The sequence below is a fragment of the Cynocephalus volans genome, chromosome 15 (genome assembly GCF_027409185.1).
Source record: "Cynocephalus volans isolate mCynVol1 chromosome 15, mCynVol1.pri, whole genome shotgun sequence".
Lineage (NCBI taxonomy): Eukaryota > Metazoa > Chordata > Mammalia > Dermoptera > Cynocephalidae > Cynocephalus > Cynocephalus volans.
This window is the reverse complement of record NC_084474.1, coordinates 83,147,182-83,171,698: the sequence shown is the minus strand read 5'-3', so window position 1 is coordinate 83,171,698 and position 24,517 is coordinate 83,147,182. Positions and strand designations below refer to the sequence as shown.

Sequence of the window (24,517 nt, the reverse complement as noted above, 5' to 3'; positions counted from 1 at the left end):
ATAAAATAGGCTTCATAGCAAAACCAAACAAGAACAGAGAGAAAAATTATAGGTCAGTCTTACTTAAGAAATAATCCAAGTATTAGTAAACCAAATCCAGGAATATATATATTTTATTTTATTTTGCTTTGTTTTGTTTTTTAGTCAAATCTTTGCCTCTTTTTTTTTTTTTTTCTATTTTCTTTTTCTTTTTTGGAATATATATATTTTAAATTACCAAATAGACTTTATCTCAGGAATGTAAGGATGGTTTAGCAGTAGAAAATGAATTAATGTAATCTATTGTGTTCATAGATTAAATGACAAAATGGTTGGCAATATAAAGATGGCAGTTCTGCCTCAGAATGATGTATTTATTTAATGCAAAATCAAATGAAAATCCCATCAGGATTTTTTGTGAAATTTGACCATCACAAAAAGGCTGAGAATAACTAAGGCAATTTTGAAGAATAATTACTTAAAAACAGTAAGCACAGACCACAAAGAAAAGATGAAAAATGACTATTATGACAAACAATATCATAGACAAAGGTTTTTTGTTTGGCAGCTGACTGGTTTAGGGATCTGAACCCATGATATTGGTGTTACAAGGCTGTGTTTTGACCAACTGAGCTAACTGGCCAGCCCAGAGACAAAGTTAAGACATGTTAGAGACTAGGAGAAAGTATTTGCCTTGTATATAAGCATCAAAAGATTGGTATCCAGAATTCCTATTTAGAATTCCTAAAACTCAGTTGGAAAAAAAAAGGGGGGGGTGATAAATCAGTCAAAATCAATTTAGGTAAACATACCACTCTGGGTATTTCAAACATAATTTACTACAGAGGATTGGTTACAAGGGTAACCAGTTGGATACTGAGATCACCCTATTCACACCATTCCTACAGCAACTGCTAGACTGTCCTGACCAGAAGCTTCTCTCTTCCTTTTGCCTTCTCCAGTCCCTCCTGTTACATAACCTAACAGGGACCCAGTTGGCGAAGATGTCTGAAAAATGTCGTTCACTGGTTCTCAGCCTCAGCAATACAGCATAGTGGCAATACAGCCCCATTTCTCAGTCTCAGCAATACAGAAAGATAGGTGTGGGGCTGAGAACGGAAAAATAAGTGGCATAGGTGGCAAAGAGAATGAATATGCATTTCATAGATGGCCTATAAACATACAAAGAGGGGTACATTTTTACCTGTAATCAAGAAATTACAAACTAAAACATCAGTGAGATAGTTCACAATTTAAAAATTAAAGCTTGTGGGTTTGGAGGATGGAAAGAGGTAATCTTTTACCAGGAAGTGAATTGATAGAAATGCTTTGGGGAACAATTTAGCATCATCTAGTAAAGTTATAGCCGCCTTTTCATTTCTAGGTAGCTGTCCTGTACAACTCTTGTACACGTGCACAGGTATATGTAATGTGTGTATGGATGTGTAAGGCGTAATTCATTAACAGTAAAAAATTGAAAATAATCTCATTTTCCATCAGTAGGGGAGTGAATAAACTGGTTTCTTTGAGTAATACAATAATATGTAATCACTAAGATGAGAGAGCATGGATAATTCTAAAAAAAAAACTCTTTGAGAAAAGCCAGTTTTTCAAAAAATTATGTACAATATATCATCTATGCAAATTGGAAAGCAGAACAGTACTATGCTGTTTATGAATACATACCTACGTAGTAAAAATTTTTAAGTGTTTGGAAAGGAAACATTATTTTAAGATACTGATTATCTTAGGAGAGGAAGGAAGGTAAGGAAAGCAGGTTAGGGGGATGTTGGGAAGTTAATTGCACAAAAAAAGAGCAGAGTAGCCATCTGAAGGAAATATGGCAAAAACGTTATAGCTTTAATCTGGGTGGTAGAGTATGTGAAGGTTTTTTGTTGTTCTGTAGTTTTCTCTAGGTTTGAATTATTTCCTAATTTAAAGAAATAATAAAGAAGAAGGAATTAAGAATCAGCCCCTCTGGGAAGCCTTTACTAACCCAAGGCTGGGGTAGGTGTTCCTTTTTCAGTGTGTTCATTGCATTCTTTGTTTCTTTGTGGAAGCGTGCCGCACTCTCTTGTTTGGTCTCTTCCACTTGTCTGTGAATTCTTCAATCCCAGGTACCACAGTATCTGTCACAGTGATAGACAGGTGCTAAGTAAAGATTGTTTAAAAATAACCAGCACCACTGCCAGGCACTGTGCATGGATGATCTGTCAAAAAAAATTTACCATTGTATAAACCTTGAATAATGATTAATTCCGTAAATATGTATATTTAAATAGCTTAATTCCCTTATATATTATATATAAGAAGTATTATATACTAGTTCCAGAAGTATTTAAAGTTTTATATTATGTAAGTTTTTTTGATAGATTATCCATTCATTGTAGCATGTGAACTGGAAAACCTTCAGGCGCCTGAGTTCCAATCCAAACTTTTTACTGGGCTTCTTTGAATGAGTCACCTGTGCTTTCTGAGCATCAGTTACTAGACATTTAAAAATATTTTAAATTATTAATACAAAAGAATGTATATGCCTTACTTGCAAATTATAAAGCCTGCAAATAAGACTCCTGTGAAACCCACTAATTAAGGAATTAGAGTATTACTCAAAGCTTTGAAGTTGCCCAATTCTATGGCTGTCTGCCCCCAGAGATAAATATCTTTAGTATGTCACTTAATTTTATGATGTCATACTATTTACAGTTTACTGATTTAATTTTCTTATCATTATGTTTCTCCTATTCATCTTTGTTGCAAGTAGGTAGAGTTAATTTATTTGTACTATATTATAGTTCATTGGGTGAATATTGCACGTGAACTTCGTAAGGATTGTAAGATTTTTTTCCCAAAGTGATCATACCAGTTTACACTTCACCAGCAGTATTTCCATTACTCTTGCTTCTTACATCAGTGTAGCATAATTTTGAAGTATATAATGGGATAAAACTATATAACTATACTGTATTAACCGAATTAACCATTATTAAAACTATCGGCATATATTTATTTTTCGGCATGATATATAAATAAAGCCATAAGTCAAAGCAGAATGCTGCTTAACAAAAATAAAAAAAGATAACAACTTTGATGATTAAATGTGACAGTGGACTTGTGGCTAGGCTTTTCTTTTGAGTTGTTACCATAAAATAAAATTTATTATTTTGTATTTGTGGATTTCAAAATAGTATTAAGTTTAAGAAAGTGAATTCACAGTACTGTTTTTGTCTGATATTTTTTCAAGAGAAAGCTTCATAATTTTGTAAAGTCGATAATTTTGAAGGGTTTTTCTCATATTTCTATCACTCACCATTTTAAATATTCCTATATTACTTACACTGGATCTCTGTACTTTGGCTCCCCTCATACCCTTTGTTCCTGATGCAAGCCATGGTAGCAGGAAGCATTTCTTTGCTTTTATGTTCTGAATTTGCAGCTCTGATAATAGTTTGCATTGCTGGTTTAACTTTTAATGGCTGGAGGCATGGCAGACTACCAGTAGTCTTTGAATCAAACTCAAAGATGCTGTGACAATTTGATGTGATACTATTTTATTGTGGTTCACTTCCAAGAAAGGAACAGTATTGGTCTCCTAATTTGTTATATTGATTACACACAGCCTGATATTCTAGTGAGTCTTTAAAATAGCTGAAATAAGATTTTTAATTTTAAAATATGAAGTCTAAGTGTATCTCCACTAGATGTCAGCATTAGGAAAGATACAGAGTCACATACATAGAATCATAGCTAGAAGCAATGTGAAAGATTTAGTCTAAGAAGTAAAGTGACCTGTGTAAAGACACACATTTAATGATAGAGTCAAGACTAGATATCAAGTTTCCCAGTTTCCGTTCCATTGTTTGTTTTTGTCACATTTGTTTAAGTTAAGTAACTTAACTGCGTGTAATTTACTAGACTAAAATTCAAATATATTGATCTTGACATCTACTAAAGATTCATGGATGGTGTTGTAGCTAGGCACCCAGGAATACTGTCATTAATCACTCTGTCTCTTCCTTTATGTTTCGCAAAGGAAAGAGAATCCAAGAATTACTTTATTAATAGCTAAACTAGTACTTGATAATGATGGGTTAGATAGTGTTGGTAAGGTTGAAGATTATGCTCCTTTCTAGAACTTCTCTAGTACCAGTCATATTCCAACCAGGAAGAAAGAAACTGTGCTAGGCATTTTAAAACAGGGTGTTTAATATATGGATTTATTTATAGAAGTGTTGGAAGCCCGAGCCAAAAGATGCTGAGACAATCTAGATATTAATGGAAACTGCAGGAAGCAACAATTACTTCCAGGGCTGTGGGAACAAAAGAGAAGAGATGAGTTAGGGAGACTTTTAGGAGCTTGAAGGAGGAATCCCATGGGGCTGGAGGCTCACATTTCTGAAGGAGGCCAGGCCCTGCACTGCTGCTGGGAGCTCTACAAGAGGCCTAGAGCCCCCGCTGTCTTGCCACTGGAAGGAATGACAACAGTACTTGAAAAACAGAAACAAGGACCTTCTTTCCACCTTTTTATTTCCTTTTAGTGACATTTGCTTTCAAACGGTGATGGTGCTGTTCTCACAAAAGCAGTTTTAATAAGTAGACTTTGTGTTTGAAGAGGGTGGTGCCTGAATATTTTCAGAAGCAGACTTACTAAGTGAGACTGTTGATAAGATGTGATTTTTTTCAAAATTTCTACTATTTTAGTTTGTACTTGCTGCTTTCTGCAATCACATAAATGCTCATCCTTAAACCTTAGATCTAGAAATGTGGCAATGGAGTGATGTAACTGGCTTTCAGGATAGCAAAACCGTGTGAATTTCTACCTGCCTTTCAACTTTAATTGTATCTACCTAACTTCAACATTTTCCGTGGAGTACATCGATCAGAAGAATCTTTTCAGCATGTGTCACATAATGTTTCTGTAATTGCTCTCTAAGGGCACATGGATTTGGTTACTTCTTCAGTAGGTTCCAGGAAGGGAATCACTTTCTCTGAAAGAACCATTGCTTATTAGTAATTTTTTTTTTTTCTGTTGGCATTGTTACTATATTCAGAGTACAATATTAATACTTTTTTATGTTAAAGCATCATTTAAACATGTAATAGCTTTTGATTGAATATAAAACAAAGCTGTTCCAGAATCTCTGGTATGTCTTATAGTTTGTCTTTGGATGAAGAAGTATAAAAGTGATTTACTATATTTTTGCTTATACAAAATATTAAACTTTGTTATGTTATAATTGCTTTATGTATTAGTCCGTTTGTGTTGCCATAACAGATATACCTGAGACTGTAATTTCTAAAGAACAGAGGTTTATTTGTCTTAGGATTCTGGGACAGCCGCATCTCGCATGGGCCTCAGGCTGCTTCTACTCATGGCAGAAAGTGGCAGGCAGCCGACAGGTACAAGCAGATCACATGGTGAAAGGAAGCAAGAGAGCGGAAACAAGAGAGTGAAAGAGAGGAGGTGCCAGGTTCCTATAAACAACAAGCTCTCATGGGAACTAATAGAGCAAGAACTCACTTATCACTCCCCCGTCCCCCCAGGGAGAGCATTAATCCATTCATGAGGGATCCACCCCCATGATTCAAACAGTTTCCAACACTGCCACATTGGAGATCAAATTTCCACATGAGTTTCGGAGGGTACAACACATCCAAACTCCATCACTTTATGAACACATGACTGAAGGGCGTGAACAGAACATAAGTTTGTGATCCCTCAGTCACTCCAGACTTTCATCACGTTGTTATATTGTCAGTGACAATTTCAGCATATTTTTCATTCTGTTAATATTTCTTCAGATTTCCTGTACATGTCATATGAAAACGATAAATTTGTTAGATTAGTAAAGCAGAAGCATAGTTTAATTCCACATTAATCCTCCATCTTCTCAAATTTAAAGACTTACAGTTGTTTCCACAGGTCTGAATATCTGATGTGTAAGATAGAGAAATGGCATATTTAATATTAGGTAGTATTTTTATGCACAATAGAATATAATTCAGGAACACTTTATGGTAAAATGTTTTCTAGAAGACCTTTTTTTCCTTTTCCAAAGATGACTAGTAAGGGGATCTTAACCCTTGACTTGGTGTTCTCAGCACCACGCTCTCCCAAGTGAGCCAACCAGCCATCCCTATATAGTGATCTGAACCCGTGGGCCTTGGTGTTAGCACCACACTCTCCCAAGTGAGCCATGAGCCGGCCCTTCTAGAAGACCTTTTTAAAAAGCATGAGACTCAAAGCTTAGATAAATTCTAGAGGTTCTTTGCCTTTAACACAAGTGGTTAGCAGTCTTTAGCAATGGTTTTGACAAGCTTCCTGTTAGTCATCGCACATTTGAAGGTGCACAGGATTGTATTAAGCATTATTCCGAAATTTTTTGTTTTGAAGTTTTAGTAGGGAGGACAGAGTATATTTTGGGTATTTCCTTTTTTCTCTAATACATATTTTTTTGCGTTCTTTACTATCTGGGTTGAAGACGATAATGAATGTCATCATTTGTTTTGCAGTTTGCGTAAAATTTTGAAGGGGCAGAATTGATGTTCTGCTTTTAATTCTTTCTCAGAGGATATGTGGAATTCACAAATAGAACTTTATTGGAAGACTTGTGGTCTAAAGGGAATTTAATAAAATTTAAAACCACATTTTGAAGCTTATTTTGCTTAATGTTATGAATGCTGTTCAATTTTACAGAGATTAGAATTATGATATAGGCTAGTCTTTATTCTCTTATTCGCATTTTAGAGCCACATTTACGGGTCTAAAAAAGATATAATATTCTTCTCAAGTTATCTGGGCAAACTGTAGACTTCCTTGATATTCATATTATCTGCCAGTCTATTTCCCAGATATTTAATATTTCAAAAGTTCTTAATAGTTTTACCTAAAAGTAATGGCTTTTACAGAGAAAAAGAGAAGAGTGTTTGCATTAATTTGGCTGAGAAGGTATTCAGCTTTATCAAGATTCTCAGGTCTTTTTTTTCAACTCAGAAGAATTTTTAATTATCAGTATTTATTTTGACTTTTTCTCTCCCCCTTGGGATATGCATATAATTTTAAAGACAATTTTATTTCTTTTCTTTTTAATCATGCATTTATTCAACAAATGTTTATGACTGCCGACCATTTCCGAGGTGCTGCTCTAGGTGCTGGGAGTAGTGTGGTGTACAAAACAAAAGCCCCTGCCTTCTTAAAATTCACCTTTCAGTGGAAGAAAGAGTAAATAGATAATCAAAAGAATATGCATTAGATGGTGATAACCATGATTTTGGGAAGGGGATAGAGAGGGTAGGAGGAAAGGGTATAATAGATAGGCTGGTCAAGGAAACCCTATCTGGGGCTTGACTGGGCAGCAACCTCAGTGAAGTGCAGTAGATTGTCATCTGAAGGTCTGTGGAAAGAGCATTCCAGGACAGGGAAAAGAGGATATAAAGGTTCTGAGGAGAGAGAAATCTAGCTGTATCAGAGAAGCTGCAAGCAGGCTGTTGTGGTTAGATGAGCATGAGTACAGTGGAGAGAAATGGCGATGAGGGCAGAGTAAGTCAGGGACAAATCCTGCAGAGATTTGTAGGACCTGGTAAGGGATTTGGGTTTTATTCTGAGTGTGATGATAAGTTATTGTGTAGTTTTGAACAGAGAAAGGATTTGGTCTGATTTATATTTTTTAAGAGATTGCTTTGCCTCTTATAATAAGTAATTGTTGGAGGAGGTCAGGGTAGAAGCAGGGAGACAGATTAGGAGACTCCTGAAGTAATCCTGGAAAGAAGTGCTGGTGTCAAGGGCCAGGTGGTGTGGCAGTGGAGGTGAGATGTGGATACTTTATGCTAATGAGAAGAGTGTATCGAGGAGAAGGAGGGGGTGTTAATTATGTCTGATGCTCCTTACAGATGAGGTAAGGTGAGGGCTTGAGAATTGGCCTCCGGAATTAGCAACATGGAGGTTACTTGATGGCTTTGCCAAAGCAGTTTGGGTGGTGTAGGGTTGGGGGAAAGGCCAGGTTGGAGCAGGTTTAACTGAGAGTGGAAGGAGAAGAATAAAAGACTCTTAAGGAATTTTGTTGCAAAGAGAAGCAAGGGAGTAGTGTGGGAGCTAGTGAGGGAAGGAGACTCAAGATATGTTTTTGTTTTGTCTTAAGATGGGAGAAGTAAATGCATGTATTCTAAAGGGAAGGTGCTGAAAAAGAAAAATGGAGTATGAAGGAAACTCAGGAGAATGTGTTGTCTGTTGCTTTGCCTCCCATGGATTTGTCACCCCTTTTCCCCTGGGTGACGGAGCCACCAAAGATTACTCAAAGCCCATCTCTTCTGAGCAGTGAGATGCCCCAGAAAGGGATTAATCTCCCAGAACCCTCAAGAGCGAGGCATTCCTTCCATTTGGGAAATTAACCACAAATTGGGGTTCTCTTCCTGCACTTATTTTCCAGCCCAGGAAGTGACAGGAAGAGACATAGGTGGGGTTTTTGCTAAGTACAGTTTAACAAGTTTAACAATAGAAGCTGGTAACATGCAATTAAGTCGATCCACTAACAAAAGCTTGATTTTAGCAAACATTCTCTTCTTACAGCAATTTCCCAGTGTCTTCACATATCAATCAGTAACCTGTCTTTGAGCCAGCAACCTTGCTGTGTTACAATTCTTTATCTTACAACAGAGACTATATAGCCTGGGGAAATTTTCCTGTCCTTTGCAAGGTCAATATTTGAAACTGCAAGGCTTTGGAAAACCAGGCCCTATGAAGTACATTTGCTTTATGCATACTCTACATCTCCCCCCCCCCCCCCCGTTTTATTTATTTAAAAGAAAAAGCATGGGCCGACCCCGTGGCTCACTTGGGAGAGTGTGGCGCGCTGGGAGCGCAGTGGCACTCCCGCTGCGGGTTCGGATCCTATATAGGGATGGCCGGTGCGCTCACTGGCTGAGTGCGGTGCGGACGACACCAAGCCAAGGGTTGCGATGCCCTTACTGGTCCCAAAAAAAGAAAAAGAAAAAGAAAAAGCTGTAGATCAGGTTTTCACAGATAAGACAAAAGCATTTAAAGCAAAGTTGGTATCATTTAGCGTGGCAAGTCCTATTAATTTACTTCAGGTGAGGACTGATGATGTCATCATCTCAGAGTGGCTGCATCAGCATCATTCCAGGTGCAGTGAATTGGGTGTAATTACCAATTGTTGAAAGTCTGGAATGGGATTCTGCTCCATATAATAGTTGATTCTGAGTCCAGAGAGTTTGTTAATGTTCACCTGTCCAGGACATTACTGTTTTTAAAGCATCTAGTCTTTTGTAAAATTTTTGATCAATTACAAGTCTTTTGTTTAGGAACAGGATGTCTCATCCAAGTTACAGACACCCTCTTTAAGGCCAGGAAAATTTAGAGAACTGCTTTTGTAGAGAAGATGTTATTTCCCCCTCTGTGATGAAGGCATTCCTCATAAAAGCATTGATGATCCATATTTTGATTGAAAAGTTCTTACTTTTCTTTGTATAAATCCCTTGGTGTTGGGAAGGCTCTTTCCCAGGTGGTCTTGTGTCCCACGTCAGGGGGAAAGATGAACAGCAGGATGAAGCAGCAGTTACACCAAATGAAGGCAACATGAAAGAGGGATCAGCAACTTAGAAGTGAGACATGCTATCTTATATCCAAAGTTTTAAATTATATCCTGTTATAAAGAGAGAGTTAATTTTCATTGAACTTATAAAAATAGCCACGTTGCTATAATAATCATAAGAATACTTAAAGTTATTAAATTTGGGGGGGATCAAATAGGGAGAAAACAAATGCTTTTATCTCTGTTTTAAATGGCCTTTTACCAAACTGTTGTTAGTTATAGATAGCTTAAGAGAGAGAGAGTTTTCTTACATTTGGAAAACAAAATATTAAGAGAACCAGCAATGTTTCAAAATAAGGAAATTGTAAAAACTCATAATTCTTTTAAATTAATTTACCAATTAACTTTTGTTGTTTTGACCTTGTGAACAATTTCACAAACCCATCAGTTTTTTTAATTAAAATTTTGGAACTTTAGTTTGAAGATATGAACTCAAAATTTGTTAGGAAACTGTACCTATCAGAGTTTTTTTTTATGAAATATTTGAAAACATAACATTTTAAAATTATAATTAAACCAAGATTAAGACTGGTAGCATTTATATCAAGACAAAGATATTTAAGAACCTTACAAGATTTTGGAGCACGTATCTATAACACCTTCAGTACTGACAATGCTTTCCTGAATAGTTTAATTTATTAAATAAGCCAATTAGTTTTGATACATTTTTTATATATCCTTTGAGAGGCTCCAGGGCCCTTGGAATTCCTCAAAGTTATTTTAAACCAGAAAGGTTGGGCTTTCAGTTTTGGAAAGCTTTGTCAAGTAACAAAATGCTTAAAACAGTTAGTTGAATAAAATAAAAAAATTATTACAGAAAGTAAAACCAAAGTGACAGAGGGTTTCAAAGGCAGAGTGCAGAAGAAATTATCATGAAATAGGTTTCTTAAACCAGTTATCTAAGGGACAAAGAAAATCTTTTACAATTTTGTATTAAGAGCAGTCCAGTGAAAAGACCTCTAGTAATCCTGTTTGATTAGTAAATCCAGGCAATGATATGTGCTGATAAGAACATTCTTCTATACTCAGGTTAGTAAATAGGCGTCCATTTATCAGAGCAAATTATACAAAGCCCAGTTTGAGTTTTAGCTATTTTTACCTAATACATATTTATGGTTTCCTAGCCATAAACTTAGTGTATTAGATCTATATACCCTTATCAGTTAATGTTAACTAGGGCCTATGCGATATTGGGCATAGGTCTCTTTTCACTAGCCGTTTTGGGTCCCAGGTTTCCACGTGGCATTTGGAGCCATATGGAGCTTAAGACAGGGCAGTATTTACAAAGATAATGTTTAAAAGGTATTGTTTCTCCCAGCATGGCCAGGAGGCAGAGCTGAGATAACAAGGAGACGTATTGACTTAGAGACAAATTTAGGTAAAAGGTTTAAGTCAAATTTTGAAAATATATTTATCAAAACTTTAGAAAATTTAAGTCACGTGAACTTGAAAAGTACACGTATTTATTTAATGAGCACGCGTTAATTATAAGCCAATTTGGTACCTTGCACATAACACAATTATACATACAGACATGAACATATAGACATACAGCTTACACATCCATACATGCAAACAACAAGAACAAACAAGGATCTTATAGGTTTTGTACAAGATGTAAAAAAGCTCACTAGTAAAAAGGGCAATCAGGTTTAGATTGTGTTTTTTTTTTTTTTTAAAGACATTGGTGAGGCCTCACCCTGCCTAAAAGAAAGCAAGATAAGAAAATTTACATTGTAAAGCAAAGTATGCAAGCCTTTTCAAGAAGATGTAGAGAAGATTTTCTTCCTTTTAAGAAAATAGCATAGAATTCTACCATAGGATTTTGTGAAGAAATACACAGATGAGACTAGAAGAGAATTTAGAAGTCTGTTTAAGATAACCAGCTAGATGCCAGAAAATTGAGACCATCTAGTTAAACAGGCAGATTTTTAGGTTAGTTTTTGTTTCTCAAATGAGTTACTGAGCTTAAGGGCTGAGCTATTGAAAGTTATTTGACTGTTGATGTTTTTTAATTTACACTGGGTCAATTTGGAGCTTGTCATTATTTTCATTACTGGTGGTCTGATGCACTTCAGAGTGGAAGTGGTTGTTGGCACCATCATCACTGGTGGTCTGAAGTGTACCATCCCCAGTGAGATAGATTGAGGTGTGATGGCGAGGCATTGGGATTTTGGGATCAGATTCAATTCTTCGTCTGGTTTGGGGTTCCACATAAGGTTTAACAGCCTTAGTACTAATCCATAGCAGGCCTGTGGGTGAGAGAACAGATGCATACCCTTATCCCCCATGTTAACAATTCAGCAGGTCCCAAAATTGTGGTCCTGTCGGCAGGTGGCAGAATAAAACCAGGGCTCTAAGGTCTCTTTTTAGGAGGTATAAAGTGTCATTCTGTGGCCATTAATTTTTGGGAATTACAGTTTAAAAAATTTGGTTAAAGACCTGTTCATGAGAGGCCAGTTTTTTATATATATATATATATATATATATTACCTCTCCTTTTTTTTTTTTTTTTTTTTAATTTATTTGAGATTTAAGAAGTCCATTAGCTCTTTCAACAATTGCCTGGCCAGTGGGGTTAAATGGGATTCCTGTGACATATTCAGTGTTCCAGTTGTCAGCGAATACTTGAAAGACTTTGGAGGTGTATGCTGGTCCATTATCTGTTTTAATTTGATTTGGAATCCCCATGGCAGCAAAGACAGAAAGACAATGTTTTTAACATGTTTAGCAGTTTCTTCTGTTTGGGCAGTGGCATGAATAAGACCAGAGTAAGTATTAACAGTAACATGTAAATATCTGAGTGATTTTCACTGGCCAAATTTCATTACCTTCTATTCCTCGAGGGGAATTAGATTTAGAAAACCTCTGGCAATCGGGAAACGCATGAACAATATCTCGAGCTTGCCTGTAAGAGATCTGATGCATGTTAGCCAAAGCTTGTGCACCCTGATGAAAAAGCTGATGAGAATCAATAGCTTTCTGTAAACATTATTATACACAGCAAAGTGATCAGCCATATCATTTCCAATTGATAAAGGGCCAGGAAGACCAGAATGAAAATGTATGTGAGTTACATAGGATGATGTCTTTTTTGAATAAGTTTTTGTAAATGTCCAAACATTCCAAATAAAAGAAGATCATCTCCCTCATGCATAGATGCATCTTGAATTACCTGTAAGACTCCAACTACATAGGCAGAGTCAGCTACTAAACTAAGTGGCGGATTGTAAAAATGTTGCAAAGCTGCAATGGCAGCTGCCAACCCAGCCCCACAAGCAGATCCACGATGGACAGCAACAAAATGCCTCCAGATTCCTTGTTCCTGCCATGTTATAGATCCCTCTTCTGATCTACCAGAATCACTGACAAACAGAGTTAGTGCTTGAGGGAGGGGAATAGGGGATGATTGTTCAAGGGTAGTTTAAAAATCAGTTTTAGAAAGATCAGGATTAATAACATCAGGATCACACCCAGCAAGCACTGGAAAACAGTGTCCTCCCCCAGTGAGCAGCCGAATACATTGTTCTAATTTAGTATGTAATTTCTTTTTTGTTGTTGATGGGGTAAGAAAATCCATTCAGTGACTCCTATTTGAGGAAGAAATTGGCAAAGCAAACCTGTGGGACTATGTGGGTGTTTAAAATAATGAAATGAATGACTTGAGATTTAACAATACGTGTTAATGGTCTGGAATGTAAAGAAGATTCAATCTGTTTTAATTCTAATTTTACTTCTTCAGATAAGTAACAAGGGGAGGACAGATCAGGGTCTCCCTTTAGAGTCTTAAATAAATGTTGTAATTGATAAGTAGGAATACCCATAGAAGGGTCTGCCCTTAGTTAATGTGGCCAAGTAATTTTTTGTAAGTCATTTAGAGTAAAAGGCTTCTGAATATGGAAAGATGTATTTTGTGGCCGTATACTTCTCTGAGTGATTTAAAAACCAAGGTATTTCCAAGGCTCCTTTTTAAAAATTTTATCTGGAGCTACTTGTAAACCAGTGTTATTAACTTGTTTGATTAAATGTAAATAAACTTGTTATAGCAGTTCTGGATTATCATGAGCATTGTCAGTTTGTCTAGTTACAGCATCTTGAAGACAATTAATTAAATCTCTATAAGGCACAGTGGGTCCCTGTCTAACAGTAGAAAAAGATTTACTGGGAGCATTACAGGGACTATGCCATTGCTTTAAATGTCCCATTTATAACTGTTGCTTGACAAATGAAGTAGCTTGATTTAATTTCTTCCCTTTACGAGGCCACTGTTCCACCCAAACCAGAGGACCGGGGGTCCTTTATGGTTTGACTGGTGGGAGTGTGGCTGTGGCCATCATGATAAATTTTGAAGGAGATGTCCCAATATAAATACCCCATTGAGCAAGGAGGTCTGGGACCCATAGGGTTTGAGGTAGATCTGGAACATAAGGCATTATGAAGGCAGTTTGTCCCTTGGGGCTAGTACACAAAAAAGGATTTTTACTTTGATAAAGGATTTTGAACCTGCCTAATCCAGTAAGTGTAACTGGTGAAGAAGTTACTTTCCATAATGGAGTCCAGTCCTTTTTAGCAATTATGGTAACATCAGCCCTTGAATCTGTAATTTTTTTTCAACAGATGATGTCAATAGTGGCTGAGTCTTATCTAATCTTTGTATCAAAAATGCATCAAGGGAAGCAAAAGGTTGAAGTTTAGATTTTGTTTCAGGAATTTTGTCCCAAGCCTTTATGGCTGCTCTAGTTGTTTGATCAAGTAACATGTCCATGCTAATTTGAACCTCATTTCATAAATTTTCGAGTGAAATAGCATGTAAGGCTTCCCGATATTCTTGTAGCCATACAGTATACTGAGCAGGAGTTTAAACAGTTTTTCCAAGTGTGTTTTCCAATGCCAAGGGGTCATATTATACCCATTAGCATTTGATTCTAAGTATCCTTTAGTAAAAGTACTATGTAAGCCATTTTCTGTTATGCTCTTTTAAAATCTTTTAAACAAGGAGAATGGGAGGTTTTCATGTCTTGACTGAGTCCCAGTTCTTACAACGGGAAAAACATGATGAGTATCAACTCCCATGTTATGTCCTTCTTTAAGACAGGACTCTATCAAAGGAACAAATGAATCGTTTGCCTGCATAGGTGGAGGTGGTGGGGGGAGAGGAGGAGGAGGAAGCAAGGATTGTTTTTCATCCTCTTTAATGGCATGAACATGTTTTTTTCTTTTGTTAAGGTTCTGAATAATTTTTAAAGCAATTCGACAAAATTTCAAAGCGACTATAATCATTAATAATTTAGTTAGATGACTTTATAACGTACTGCCTTAAGGAGACAGAGAAGGATTGAACTATGTTGAATTTCCTTCTTAGAAAACTGCAAAACTTTGGGTAAAGCTGTAGCTAGACACTGCAGCAGGCATGCAGTCACTTAATCGAAAGCCACCCCTGTGATCCCCTTTACTGGGGTGAGTCCCCCTTACTGGGATCTCCCTCTTGATGGGATGAGTAGACATCCTCTTCCTTTTGCCCCTTTTGACGGGGCCTCCCTTTTGATGGGACCTCCCTTTTGTTGGCATGAGTGGTGGACGTCGTCTTTCTCTTGCCCCTTTTGATGGGGCCTCCTTTTTGTTGGGATGTACTCTTTCTTTTCCTTTCCAAGGCTTGGCAGGTCGGTCTCCAATCCGTGGACCCAGAATTTATCACATCGGGGTCACCATTTGTTGCTTTGCCTCCCATGGATTTGTCACCCCTTTTCCCCTGGGTGATGGAGCCACCAAAGATTACTCAAAGCCCATCTCTTCTGAGCAGTGAGATGCCCCAGAAAGGGATTAATCTCCCAGAACCCTCAAGAGCGAGGCATTCCTTCCATTTGGGAAATTAACCACAAATTGGGGTTCTCTTCCTGCACTTATTTTCCAGCCCAGGAAGTGACAGGAAGAGACATAGGTGGGGTTTTTGCTAAGTACAGTTTAACAAGTTTAACAATAGAAGCTGGTAACATGCAATTAAGTCGATCCACTAACAAAAGCTTGATTTTAGCAAACATTCTCTTCTTACAGCAATTTCCCAGTGTCTTCACATATCAATCAGTAACCTGTCTTTGAGCCAGCAACCTTGCTGTGTTACAATTCTTTATCTTACAACAGAGACTATATAGCCTGGGGAAATTTTCCTGTCCTTTGCAAGGTCAATATTTGAAACTGCAAGGCTTTGGAAAACCAGGCCCTGTGAAGTACATTTGCTTTATGCATTCTCTACAGTTGTCCTAAATGTCAAATGAAGAAAGTGTTTCAGGAAGGGATGAGTGAAAAACTGGGTCGAAAGTTGCTGAGTCCAGTCAGTTGCAGTGTGAGAATCACCCTTTATGTTTAGCCAGGTGCTAGTTTTGTTGACCTTGACAGGGACAGCTTCATTGTAGGGGGTGGTGTAAAAGTCAGACTGGAATGAGTTGAAAGAATGGGAGTTGAGGAGGTAGAAAGTAACTACAGACAGCTCGTTTGACGAGTCTTGCTATAGAGAAGACAGGAAAGACGGTATGATCATAGAGGGGGTGTGAAGTCCTTGAGCAGATGAAAAGAAATGGGAGAACTGGTGCCTGGAGGAAGAGGTGTCCCTCAGGACCAGGGGTAGAGCATAGAACGTGTGGTTACTGATGGAGAAAGGTGGTAGAAAAGGTAATAGATGTTTCCACACACATTTTTTTGTGTGAAAAAATTTATGAGATTATTTCTTAGAGTATGAAGGATGGGTTGTTTGGGATTTGAGGAGATTTTTTAAAAATGCATGGAATAGTTACCTGGAAGAGTGGGAAACTAGATTGATAGGGGATATTTAGTAGGATCATCAGGCAAAACTGAGGATGTACTTCAGTTTGTGGTCATATATTAAAAGCAGTGGCTCTCAACTAGGGGTAGTTTTGCCTCCCAGGGGACATTTGTCAATATCTGGAGGCATTGTTGGTTGTCACAACTTGGTGGCAGAGGTGACGCAAGATATGTAGTGGGTAGAGGCCTGGGATACTGCTGAATGTCCTACAGGGCACAAGAAACCACTTCACCTACCCCGCCACCCCAGCAAAGGATTGTACAGCTCAAGTGTTAATAGTACCAAGTTTAAGAAACCTTGATTTAAAGTGATGCTGATCAGTGTGTTTATGAGCTTTCCTTCCTTTCTGTCTTTCTCACTCTGTATTAGTCCATTTTGTGTTGCTATGACAGAATACTTGAGACTGTGTAATTTATAAGGAACAGAGTTTTATTTGGCTTATGATTCTGGGACAGTTGCATCTGGCACAGAGCTCAGGCTGCTTCTACCTATGGCGGAAAGCAGCAGGCAGCTGGCAGGTGCAAGCAGATCACATGGCAAGAGGAAGCAAGAGAGAGAGAGAGAGAGGGGAAGGTACACGGGTCTCTTAAACAGCTAGCTCTCGCGGGAACTAATAGAGCGAGATCTCACTCAGGCCCACATTCCCCAAGGAGAGCATTAAACCATTCATGAGGGATCCTCCCCTGTGACTAAAACAGCTCCCAACACTGCCACACTGGAGATCAAATTTCCACCTGAGTTTTTTGGGGGACAACACATCCAAACTCCATCATACTCCCATCCATAAATGTTTATTAAATTTGTAAGCTGCGTGAAGAGAATTGACACTAAACAGATTCAGATCATGGTAAGTATGCTGAAGGAGTAAGTTGGGTGGTAAGGTAGAAGATAATGGGGCAGCAGGTGCAGCTATTTCTGAGAAGGTTGGCAGAGAAACACCTCTCTAAAAGTAGCGGCACTAGAGACAAGGCCTGAGGGATGAGAAGAAGCCAGCTGAGGGGAAATCCTTGGCATTAGCATGCTAGGCAGAGGAGACAGCATTAAAAAGTGTCTTGAGCTCAGAAGAGGAAAATGAACCAAGAGCATCTCTTAGGAAGTTTCTAGAAAGATAAAGGAAATAATAAGTAGCTTATGGTTCTTTTTCTACTGGCTTCTATTATTCTGTAAGGAAACTTCTAATGTTTTATGGGAAAATGGTCTCATGTATCTATTAAGTGCCTTTTCTTAGCTTAAAAGATGTATTCCACAGACTACTGGCCAGGAAGAGTGTATTCCTTTCCAGATAAGTTGTCAGCTTTGAAACAAACATCTAACATAGAGTTTGTAGTCACAAAATTCGACCACAAATAATACAGACTCTTGAAGTAAACTATGTCTGGTTTCTGTGTGTTAAACATGTATTAAATTTCTTCTTAGCTTAGTCAGAATTTATAATATTTAGTTTAAATCCAAGGATTACAATGAAGAAATAATTTGAAAGAGAATTCTTTAGCTTTTTCCTCCTAAATTGATATAGAAATAGTGCTTCTAAAATATATCAGTAGTATTTTGGATCAAGTTTTATGTATCTGGTGAAAATTTTTTTGTATCTTTTAGTGTCTTTTATATATCAACTTTATTTATTCATCTCAAACTCAAATCTTATGAGTCAGAACTCTTTTAGATGTAAGTGGCACAAATACAACTCAACTAAACAAGTAAAAGGGATATTGATTAAAAGAAACTAGGATATCTTAAAACCAGAAGAAAATCAAGCAACTAAAGTGAGAGAAATGGCAGGTAGAACTTGGGAATAAGTAGAATTAGAAATTAATTACACCAGGACACTTTCCATGACTCTTGACTGCATTCTGGCTTCATTTTTTTGCCACATACCCCAAAGCCTCACATTTCACAGGCTGTGCTACTGAAAACAGATTCCGGTAGTTCAGTTAGGTTGCTCTGCTAGTTGGTCTACTAGTTATAGCAGCAAATAAACTGTCAGGCATGGTGCCAAGTGTTGTGCTTGTATTAATCCATGTAATGACTTTAGGAATGCTCTGCAGGGGGGGTTATCATCATGCACTTCTACAGATGAGAAAACTGAGGTATTGAGCAGTTAGGAAACTTGACTAATGTCACAGAACTTTGAAGTGTGGCACAGCTAGGTTTCACACCCAGGCAAGTCTGGTACTTACCAGAACTGACAGTTAGCCAGTATATCATATTAGTTGAAATCAGTCACACTGGGGGGAAGGAGTTTTTGTTTTATTTTTGACCAAGTTAAAATATGGCAAGATAGGGTTTTAATTTTTTTTGTTTATTCCTGTGAGAGGAGAACTGATAATGTTATAATAAAACTGTTTTCAGATCTTTGAAAAATTCCATGAGTTTTTGTTTAAACAGACATGCATGATATTGGTTGCTTACACAGCATCTGTCCTATGTGCTGTACGGTAGAGGGAATTTCTGCATTAGACAACAGGTGTGCTTCTCAACCAGGAGTGATTTTGTACCCAGGGAACATGTAATATCTGGAGACATTTTCGGTTGTCACAACTTGGGGGAGGTGAGGGTGGGGGGCGGTGGTTGCTACTGGTATCTAGTGGGTTGAGGCCTGGGATGCTGCTAAATATTCTACAATGTGACACCCCCCACTCCCACCCCCCAAAAGAATTATCCAGCCTAAAATGTTACTAGTGTTGAAGTTGAGAAACAGCTGTGCTAGATAAACTCAGCCATTTTCAAACTAAGTGCCTGTGTATGGGATGAAGAGGTAAGAAATTCTAAATTACTGAGAACTTTCGAGAGTGACTAGGTCAGGACTAAATATGAAGCAGTGGTGAGGAGTGTAGGATCACATTAGGCTGGGGTGCCTGGAAGGAAGGACTAAGTAGTGGAAGAAGTGTGCAGAAGGGGCTGTAGGAAAGCAGAACAAACTTGGCTACTTCCACCATTTTCCCTGAGGGTGGATTACGTGCACACAGGTAAAAAGGTAAGGAAAGCTGATCTCTCCCTTCTCCCTCCCTCCTGTGCCTGATGATGGTCTCTTGTTCGTAGGGCGTAGGGCTAATTTTAGGACAGCATTTCAACAATATTCTTGAAAAAAATGGGCTTTATTCTGATTTATAACGTTGGTAAATTGAAGGCTCTGTCTTCAGTTATTTCTTTGTTAAAAGAGATAGAGCCATTGTTATTTTTAAAAAGTTATTCTGTGATTTTGGATTATAACAGCCAACATAATATAAGTGCTTTTGTGTGCCAGACACTGTGCTGAGTCAGAGCTTAATCTCACTGAACTGTCATAATAATACTTTAAGATAGTTATTATATTATATGTTTTAACAATCAAAAAAGTCCCGGAGACGTTAACTACCATTCTTAAAGTCAAACAGCTAGTAAACTAGAGTTGGGATTATGGTTTGATTCCATAGATTAAACTCTTAACACGAAATGATGGGCTGCTTTTTCCCATTAAAAACAATTGCAGTCCTTTCTCATCACATAGTTTCCATTTATAGTTGCAGTTTTGATATCAGTAGGTTGTATATTTGGTTTCAGTTCTTGTTAGTGAAAGAATTTATATATGTTTGGAAACAGATATTCCATATATATTTGAAAGCTTTTAAAAATTAAAGCTGTAAAATATTCTATTTCCAAATGTTTTTTTCAGAAATCAATTGAATAAATTCAGTAACCAATTTGGGTAATTGGGCATGATTTTAGGAAAAATGCTTATCTTTTCCTTAAATTTAAAAGCTTGGTATTCTTAAACTTTTTACAGATAAGATGAGATATTAAATATTTCCCTCTTAGCTTTAATCTCACCTAATATATCTGTGTAAAACATTGTACAAAATTAGACCATTGAAATTCTGTGTAATAGAAATATTAGTGTAAAAAAGAAGCTAGATCTCTACCTCTCTCATTGGGGGAATGTTGTTTCAAGGGAGAGGGACCATTCAGTATTTATCATACCTGTGAATAAATTAGATTGCTTTCAACATTTTATAAAAAATGTGTTTCAGTCCATCAGACTTTGACCTTTAATGCCAATAACTGTTACACGTATGTATATATTTCCTTTCTGGTAAGCTTCCAGTTAGGAACATGTGCCATCGTCCGGGAGTAGGTGGAGGAAGGGGGAACAGCACGGGAGTAGGTGGAGGAAGGGGGAACAGCACAGGTAACCAGAAGTGCTGACTCTTTTCACACTTCTTGTAGTGGGGGTGAGTGAGAAGGTGTCTTTTTTGTTAATAAAAATATTGCTACTTTAATGTTTGTTTCATTTACATCTGCCAGCAGCTCAGTCTTTGGAGAAAAAGTATTGTAGTTGGAGGAGGGGAGGGTGTGGATAGCTGTGATGCCACAGTTAGCCTTCTCTGTTGTTCCTCCAGTTTCCAGGTCTTAACCTGGTTTCCAGGATGTTCCTGACAGCAGCTTCATCCTCACTGAGTTAAGACATATTCTTGGGCAACATTTAAGCCAGTGCCTTATTTTCACTTTTTTTTCCTCTGCAGACTAAGTTGTGATAATTGCTGGCTCCCTATGTGTATGTTTGCTGTGTTAACTTTTAAGTTACATACCTTGTATAGTTGAATATTAAATTTACAAGTTTAATAATAAAAGTTTGATTGATCTTAGGAGATATAAGATGTAAGAAATACTGGTTTATGTGTGGTAAATTTTTTTAAGTGGGTTATTAATTAATAACTTCCTTTCATCTTTAATGATTAAACGCAGCTTGAATAGTATCTTCTTTGTATTCCCAGTAGGATTTGATTCTGCAAAAATAAACAATAATGGTCTTGATACTTACTTATTTGAGAAATCTAGTTTTGCTGTTAAATTCAGAATATATACCTCAAAGATTTTAAGGAGTAGCACTAACAGATATTAATCAAGTGTAAATATTGCAAATTATATGTAAAAAAATCTAATCTTTTTTACCATCTTACTTTTATGTTACTTTTTTGATGTGTGGAAAAGTGGGACACTAGCTGTGAACTCAGAGCCAAACATGCTTTTGTTGTTCCAAATTTTCAATGCCAGAAGCATATAAACCTGCACCTGTTGGTATTTATGAGCAAGCCAGCCTTTGCCAAATCCCAGGCCTCTGCTTAAAATTTTTTACTGGAACTAAATGATGTTGCCATTTTTATTTTTAGGTTTGCTATGCCAGCATGGGTAATCTCATTAAGGTGCTAACCAGGGACATAGACCACAATGCAGCACATTTTTTCTTGGATTTTGAAAGTAAGTCTCTTTAGCCCTTCACAGCTGGTGCATAATGGTAAAGGTGAAAGATAATTATACTCACACCACAGTGAAGGCCAGCCAGAATATTTGTTAATGAAACATGGGACTCAAACAATGATTGCATGATTTTTTTTTCTTTATCATAGGCAAACATCACCATCATATGTATAATTCTTCAGTTTTTCATTTGCTAAAATCATGTTGAGTCTGTAGCCAGTGCTGTCCTTTCATTAGTCCATGAAGCAAGTAGCCTTATGATGAACATTCTAATAGTATGCTTTAGTGACTATGTCAGTCTGTTTGCTTATAATCCTATAATTTTATTAAAAAATGAGAATTGTGCTGCATATCCAGAATCAGGACTTTAAATAACCTCTACAAATCATTGATAATCCAAAATTGGTTAGAAAAATATGCTATGTGTAATGGCATACAGAAAGTGAGTTTTATATTCTGCTTCTTTAAGATGAGATGCGAAGGTGAGCTGTGGCCAAACCTTTTAATATTACCTTTGAAATAAATTGTTCTTTCAATGCTATACTAACAAGATTACGTGTGAGTAATTCTTGATCAGAAATTTCTTTTTCAGAATACTAGCACTATTGGAATACTTAAAGAATTTTTCATTATAAGGCCATTAATGAAACTTGTCTTGGGAGAGTTTTGAGAAGAATTAGAGCAACACTTGTGCCATGTGTACAGGAAAACCACATTTCACCTCTAGGTCCTACATATCAACACCTTGAGGACCCTGTTTGCTGTCTACCAGAGCATTCTCTGGGTAACCTGAAGGACGAATTCATGGCCTAATGAACGTTTTCCCTGTTGTTATTTTTTTTTAAGTAAATTTTGGATGTTCTTTTTTATAAAGGGATATTTTCTCTTTTCTCATTCTTGTCTTGACAGGTACCTTAACATGGGGAATCTTCTTAAAGTTTTGACATGCACAGACCTTGAGCAGGGGCCAAATTTTTTCCTTGATTTTGAAAGTGAGAAGATGATTTTATATCTATTTCTCTTTGCCTGCAGTAGACTGCGTTTGTCTTGCACTAAATGAATGTTTCTACTTCGCCATCTTTTTTAACTGCTTTGCATGACTGAGCTATGAATTGTTTGAGTAAAATTTCTGGTGCCTTCTAGAACTGGAAGTCATATTTTATAGATTAAATTATGATGATAAAAATGTCTTTTTGAATTTTTATGAGATTTCATATCTCAGAGATTATTTTATAATTTGAGATCTATTCTCTAATGAAACATTTTTATGAAAAAATTTTGGTGGAAAGGACAAATATTATCTCAAGATCTATTAATAGAAGCAGTATGTGGGGAAAAATTTTATTGTAGTAGAGAAAATTGATTAGGTTTTAATTACTGTATGTGAATATTGAAGTGTTTAAAGTACAAATCTGTTCATGAAGGCCATTCAGAGCTCAGTAATTTGGGCATAATATTAAAAGGTAAGTGTGAACCTAAATTATTTAACCTTCGCAGATAATTTGAAAAGTTAAAAAATTAATTTTAGGTATTTATTGCAGGAATTTATTCTTTTCTAACTAAATAAAAAGAAAAATAATGGGTTCACAGACCTTTAAGTAATTTGCCTTCTGTTTGTTTTATGTTGCATGACCTATTGTAATATGATCTAAGAGTGGCAGGTAAGTGTCATTGACCTCAGTGCATGTTGCAAAGCTTTTGCTTTTTTGGCTGTTGGTATCGCTTTAGCTTGTCTGTTTGTCAAATTGAGAAAAATGATATTAAATTGGTGTTTTAGTGTGAATGTTGCTGTTTTAACTGATCATTAGAAAATTGTAGGAAAGGGTGAAGAGTCTTTAAAAGGTTTTAAATCATGTAATCCCTTATATTTTTATCTGTGGTTGAAAAATTTGAACAGATTTTTAAATACTTAAAATTTAAGACTTTGTCTGATTTTAAGAACAGAACAAGCAAATCCCTTAAAATAAACCCCAAGAGAGTAATTGTCTTTTCCTCCAACTTCAGCTTAGTTTTTATAATTTTATATAACTCATTACATTTTATGAATCATTTCTGTATTTTTTTCTTTAAACTAGGACAGTTTACATGAACACATCAATTTATAACTTATCTCTATTTTACAGAATAACTGTGGTCTCTGATATTTTTCTACTTTTATACATTCCTGTATATAATCTGTTACAGTGTGAGTACTGTGTGCAGGCTAGTAAAGAGTAGTAATGTCAATATCAGGACCATGTTCTATTGTTGGGTTTCTAGGGGAAAATGTTATTAGATGAATATTAGTTTTCTTGACCCTTCTCAACAATTTAACAGTGCTGTCTTAAGTGCATGTTTAGCATGAATTTTAATCAGCTTGGGGATGTTGAGCAGATTGCTGATTTGAAGATTATTCTTTCAGATGAGGCAGCTTACAATTAGAGCTGTATTTTAGTTTATTTGCATCTGTTTCAAACTTGGTCTTATGTATCTTTCTGCTATTCTGTTTCCATTTTCCTCTTTGTCTCAAATTCCTTATATTTGCATAATCTTGGCTTTGATATAGTCAAGATCTTGTTCAAGACTTGGCACTTGATCTTTTTATTAACCTAGCATTATGCTCTGGTCAAGTGGGAAGAATGAATTTAAACGTAGTATTTATAGATTATTTGATTTTGGCTTTCCAATCTGTGGAGGGTTGGATCATTATCCTTAAAATTTAAATAGCTAATTTAGTGGCAGAAAAAGGTTAAAATCACTAACAAAAATAATAACCAGTAATATAGAACTACATATGAAGTGTTAACTTCTTAAAGGCAGGTATAAATTTAAAAATATTTGTTGCCTATATCAGCTAACATAGAACTTTTGGTTTGACACTTACTGGTATGCTGTAAAT

At 36.6% G+C, this 24,517-nt stretch overlaps 1 protein-coding gene across 3 annotated transcripts in view; it reads left to right on the top strand.

Annotated features, from left to right (window-relative positions):
• Positions 1–24,517, top strand: part of CYRIB (CYFIP related Rac1 interactor B) — a 146,852-nt gene that overhangs the window by 96,403 nt on the left and 25,932 nt on the right. For all 3 annotated transcript variants that reach the window (XM_063079551.1, XM_063079552.1, XM_063079550.1), the window contains one exon: positions 22,549–22,631. In XM_063079551.1, coding sequence (XP_062935621.1) covers positions 22,559–22,631 — 73 coding nt within the window. In that variant the 5' untranslated portion in view covers positions 22,549–22,558. The remainder of the gene's footprint in view (positions 1–22,548; positions 22,632–24,517) is intronic.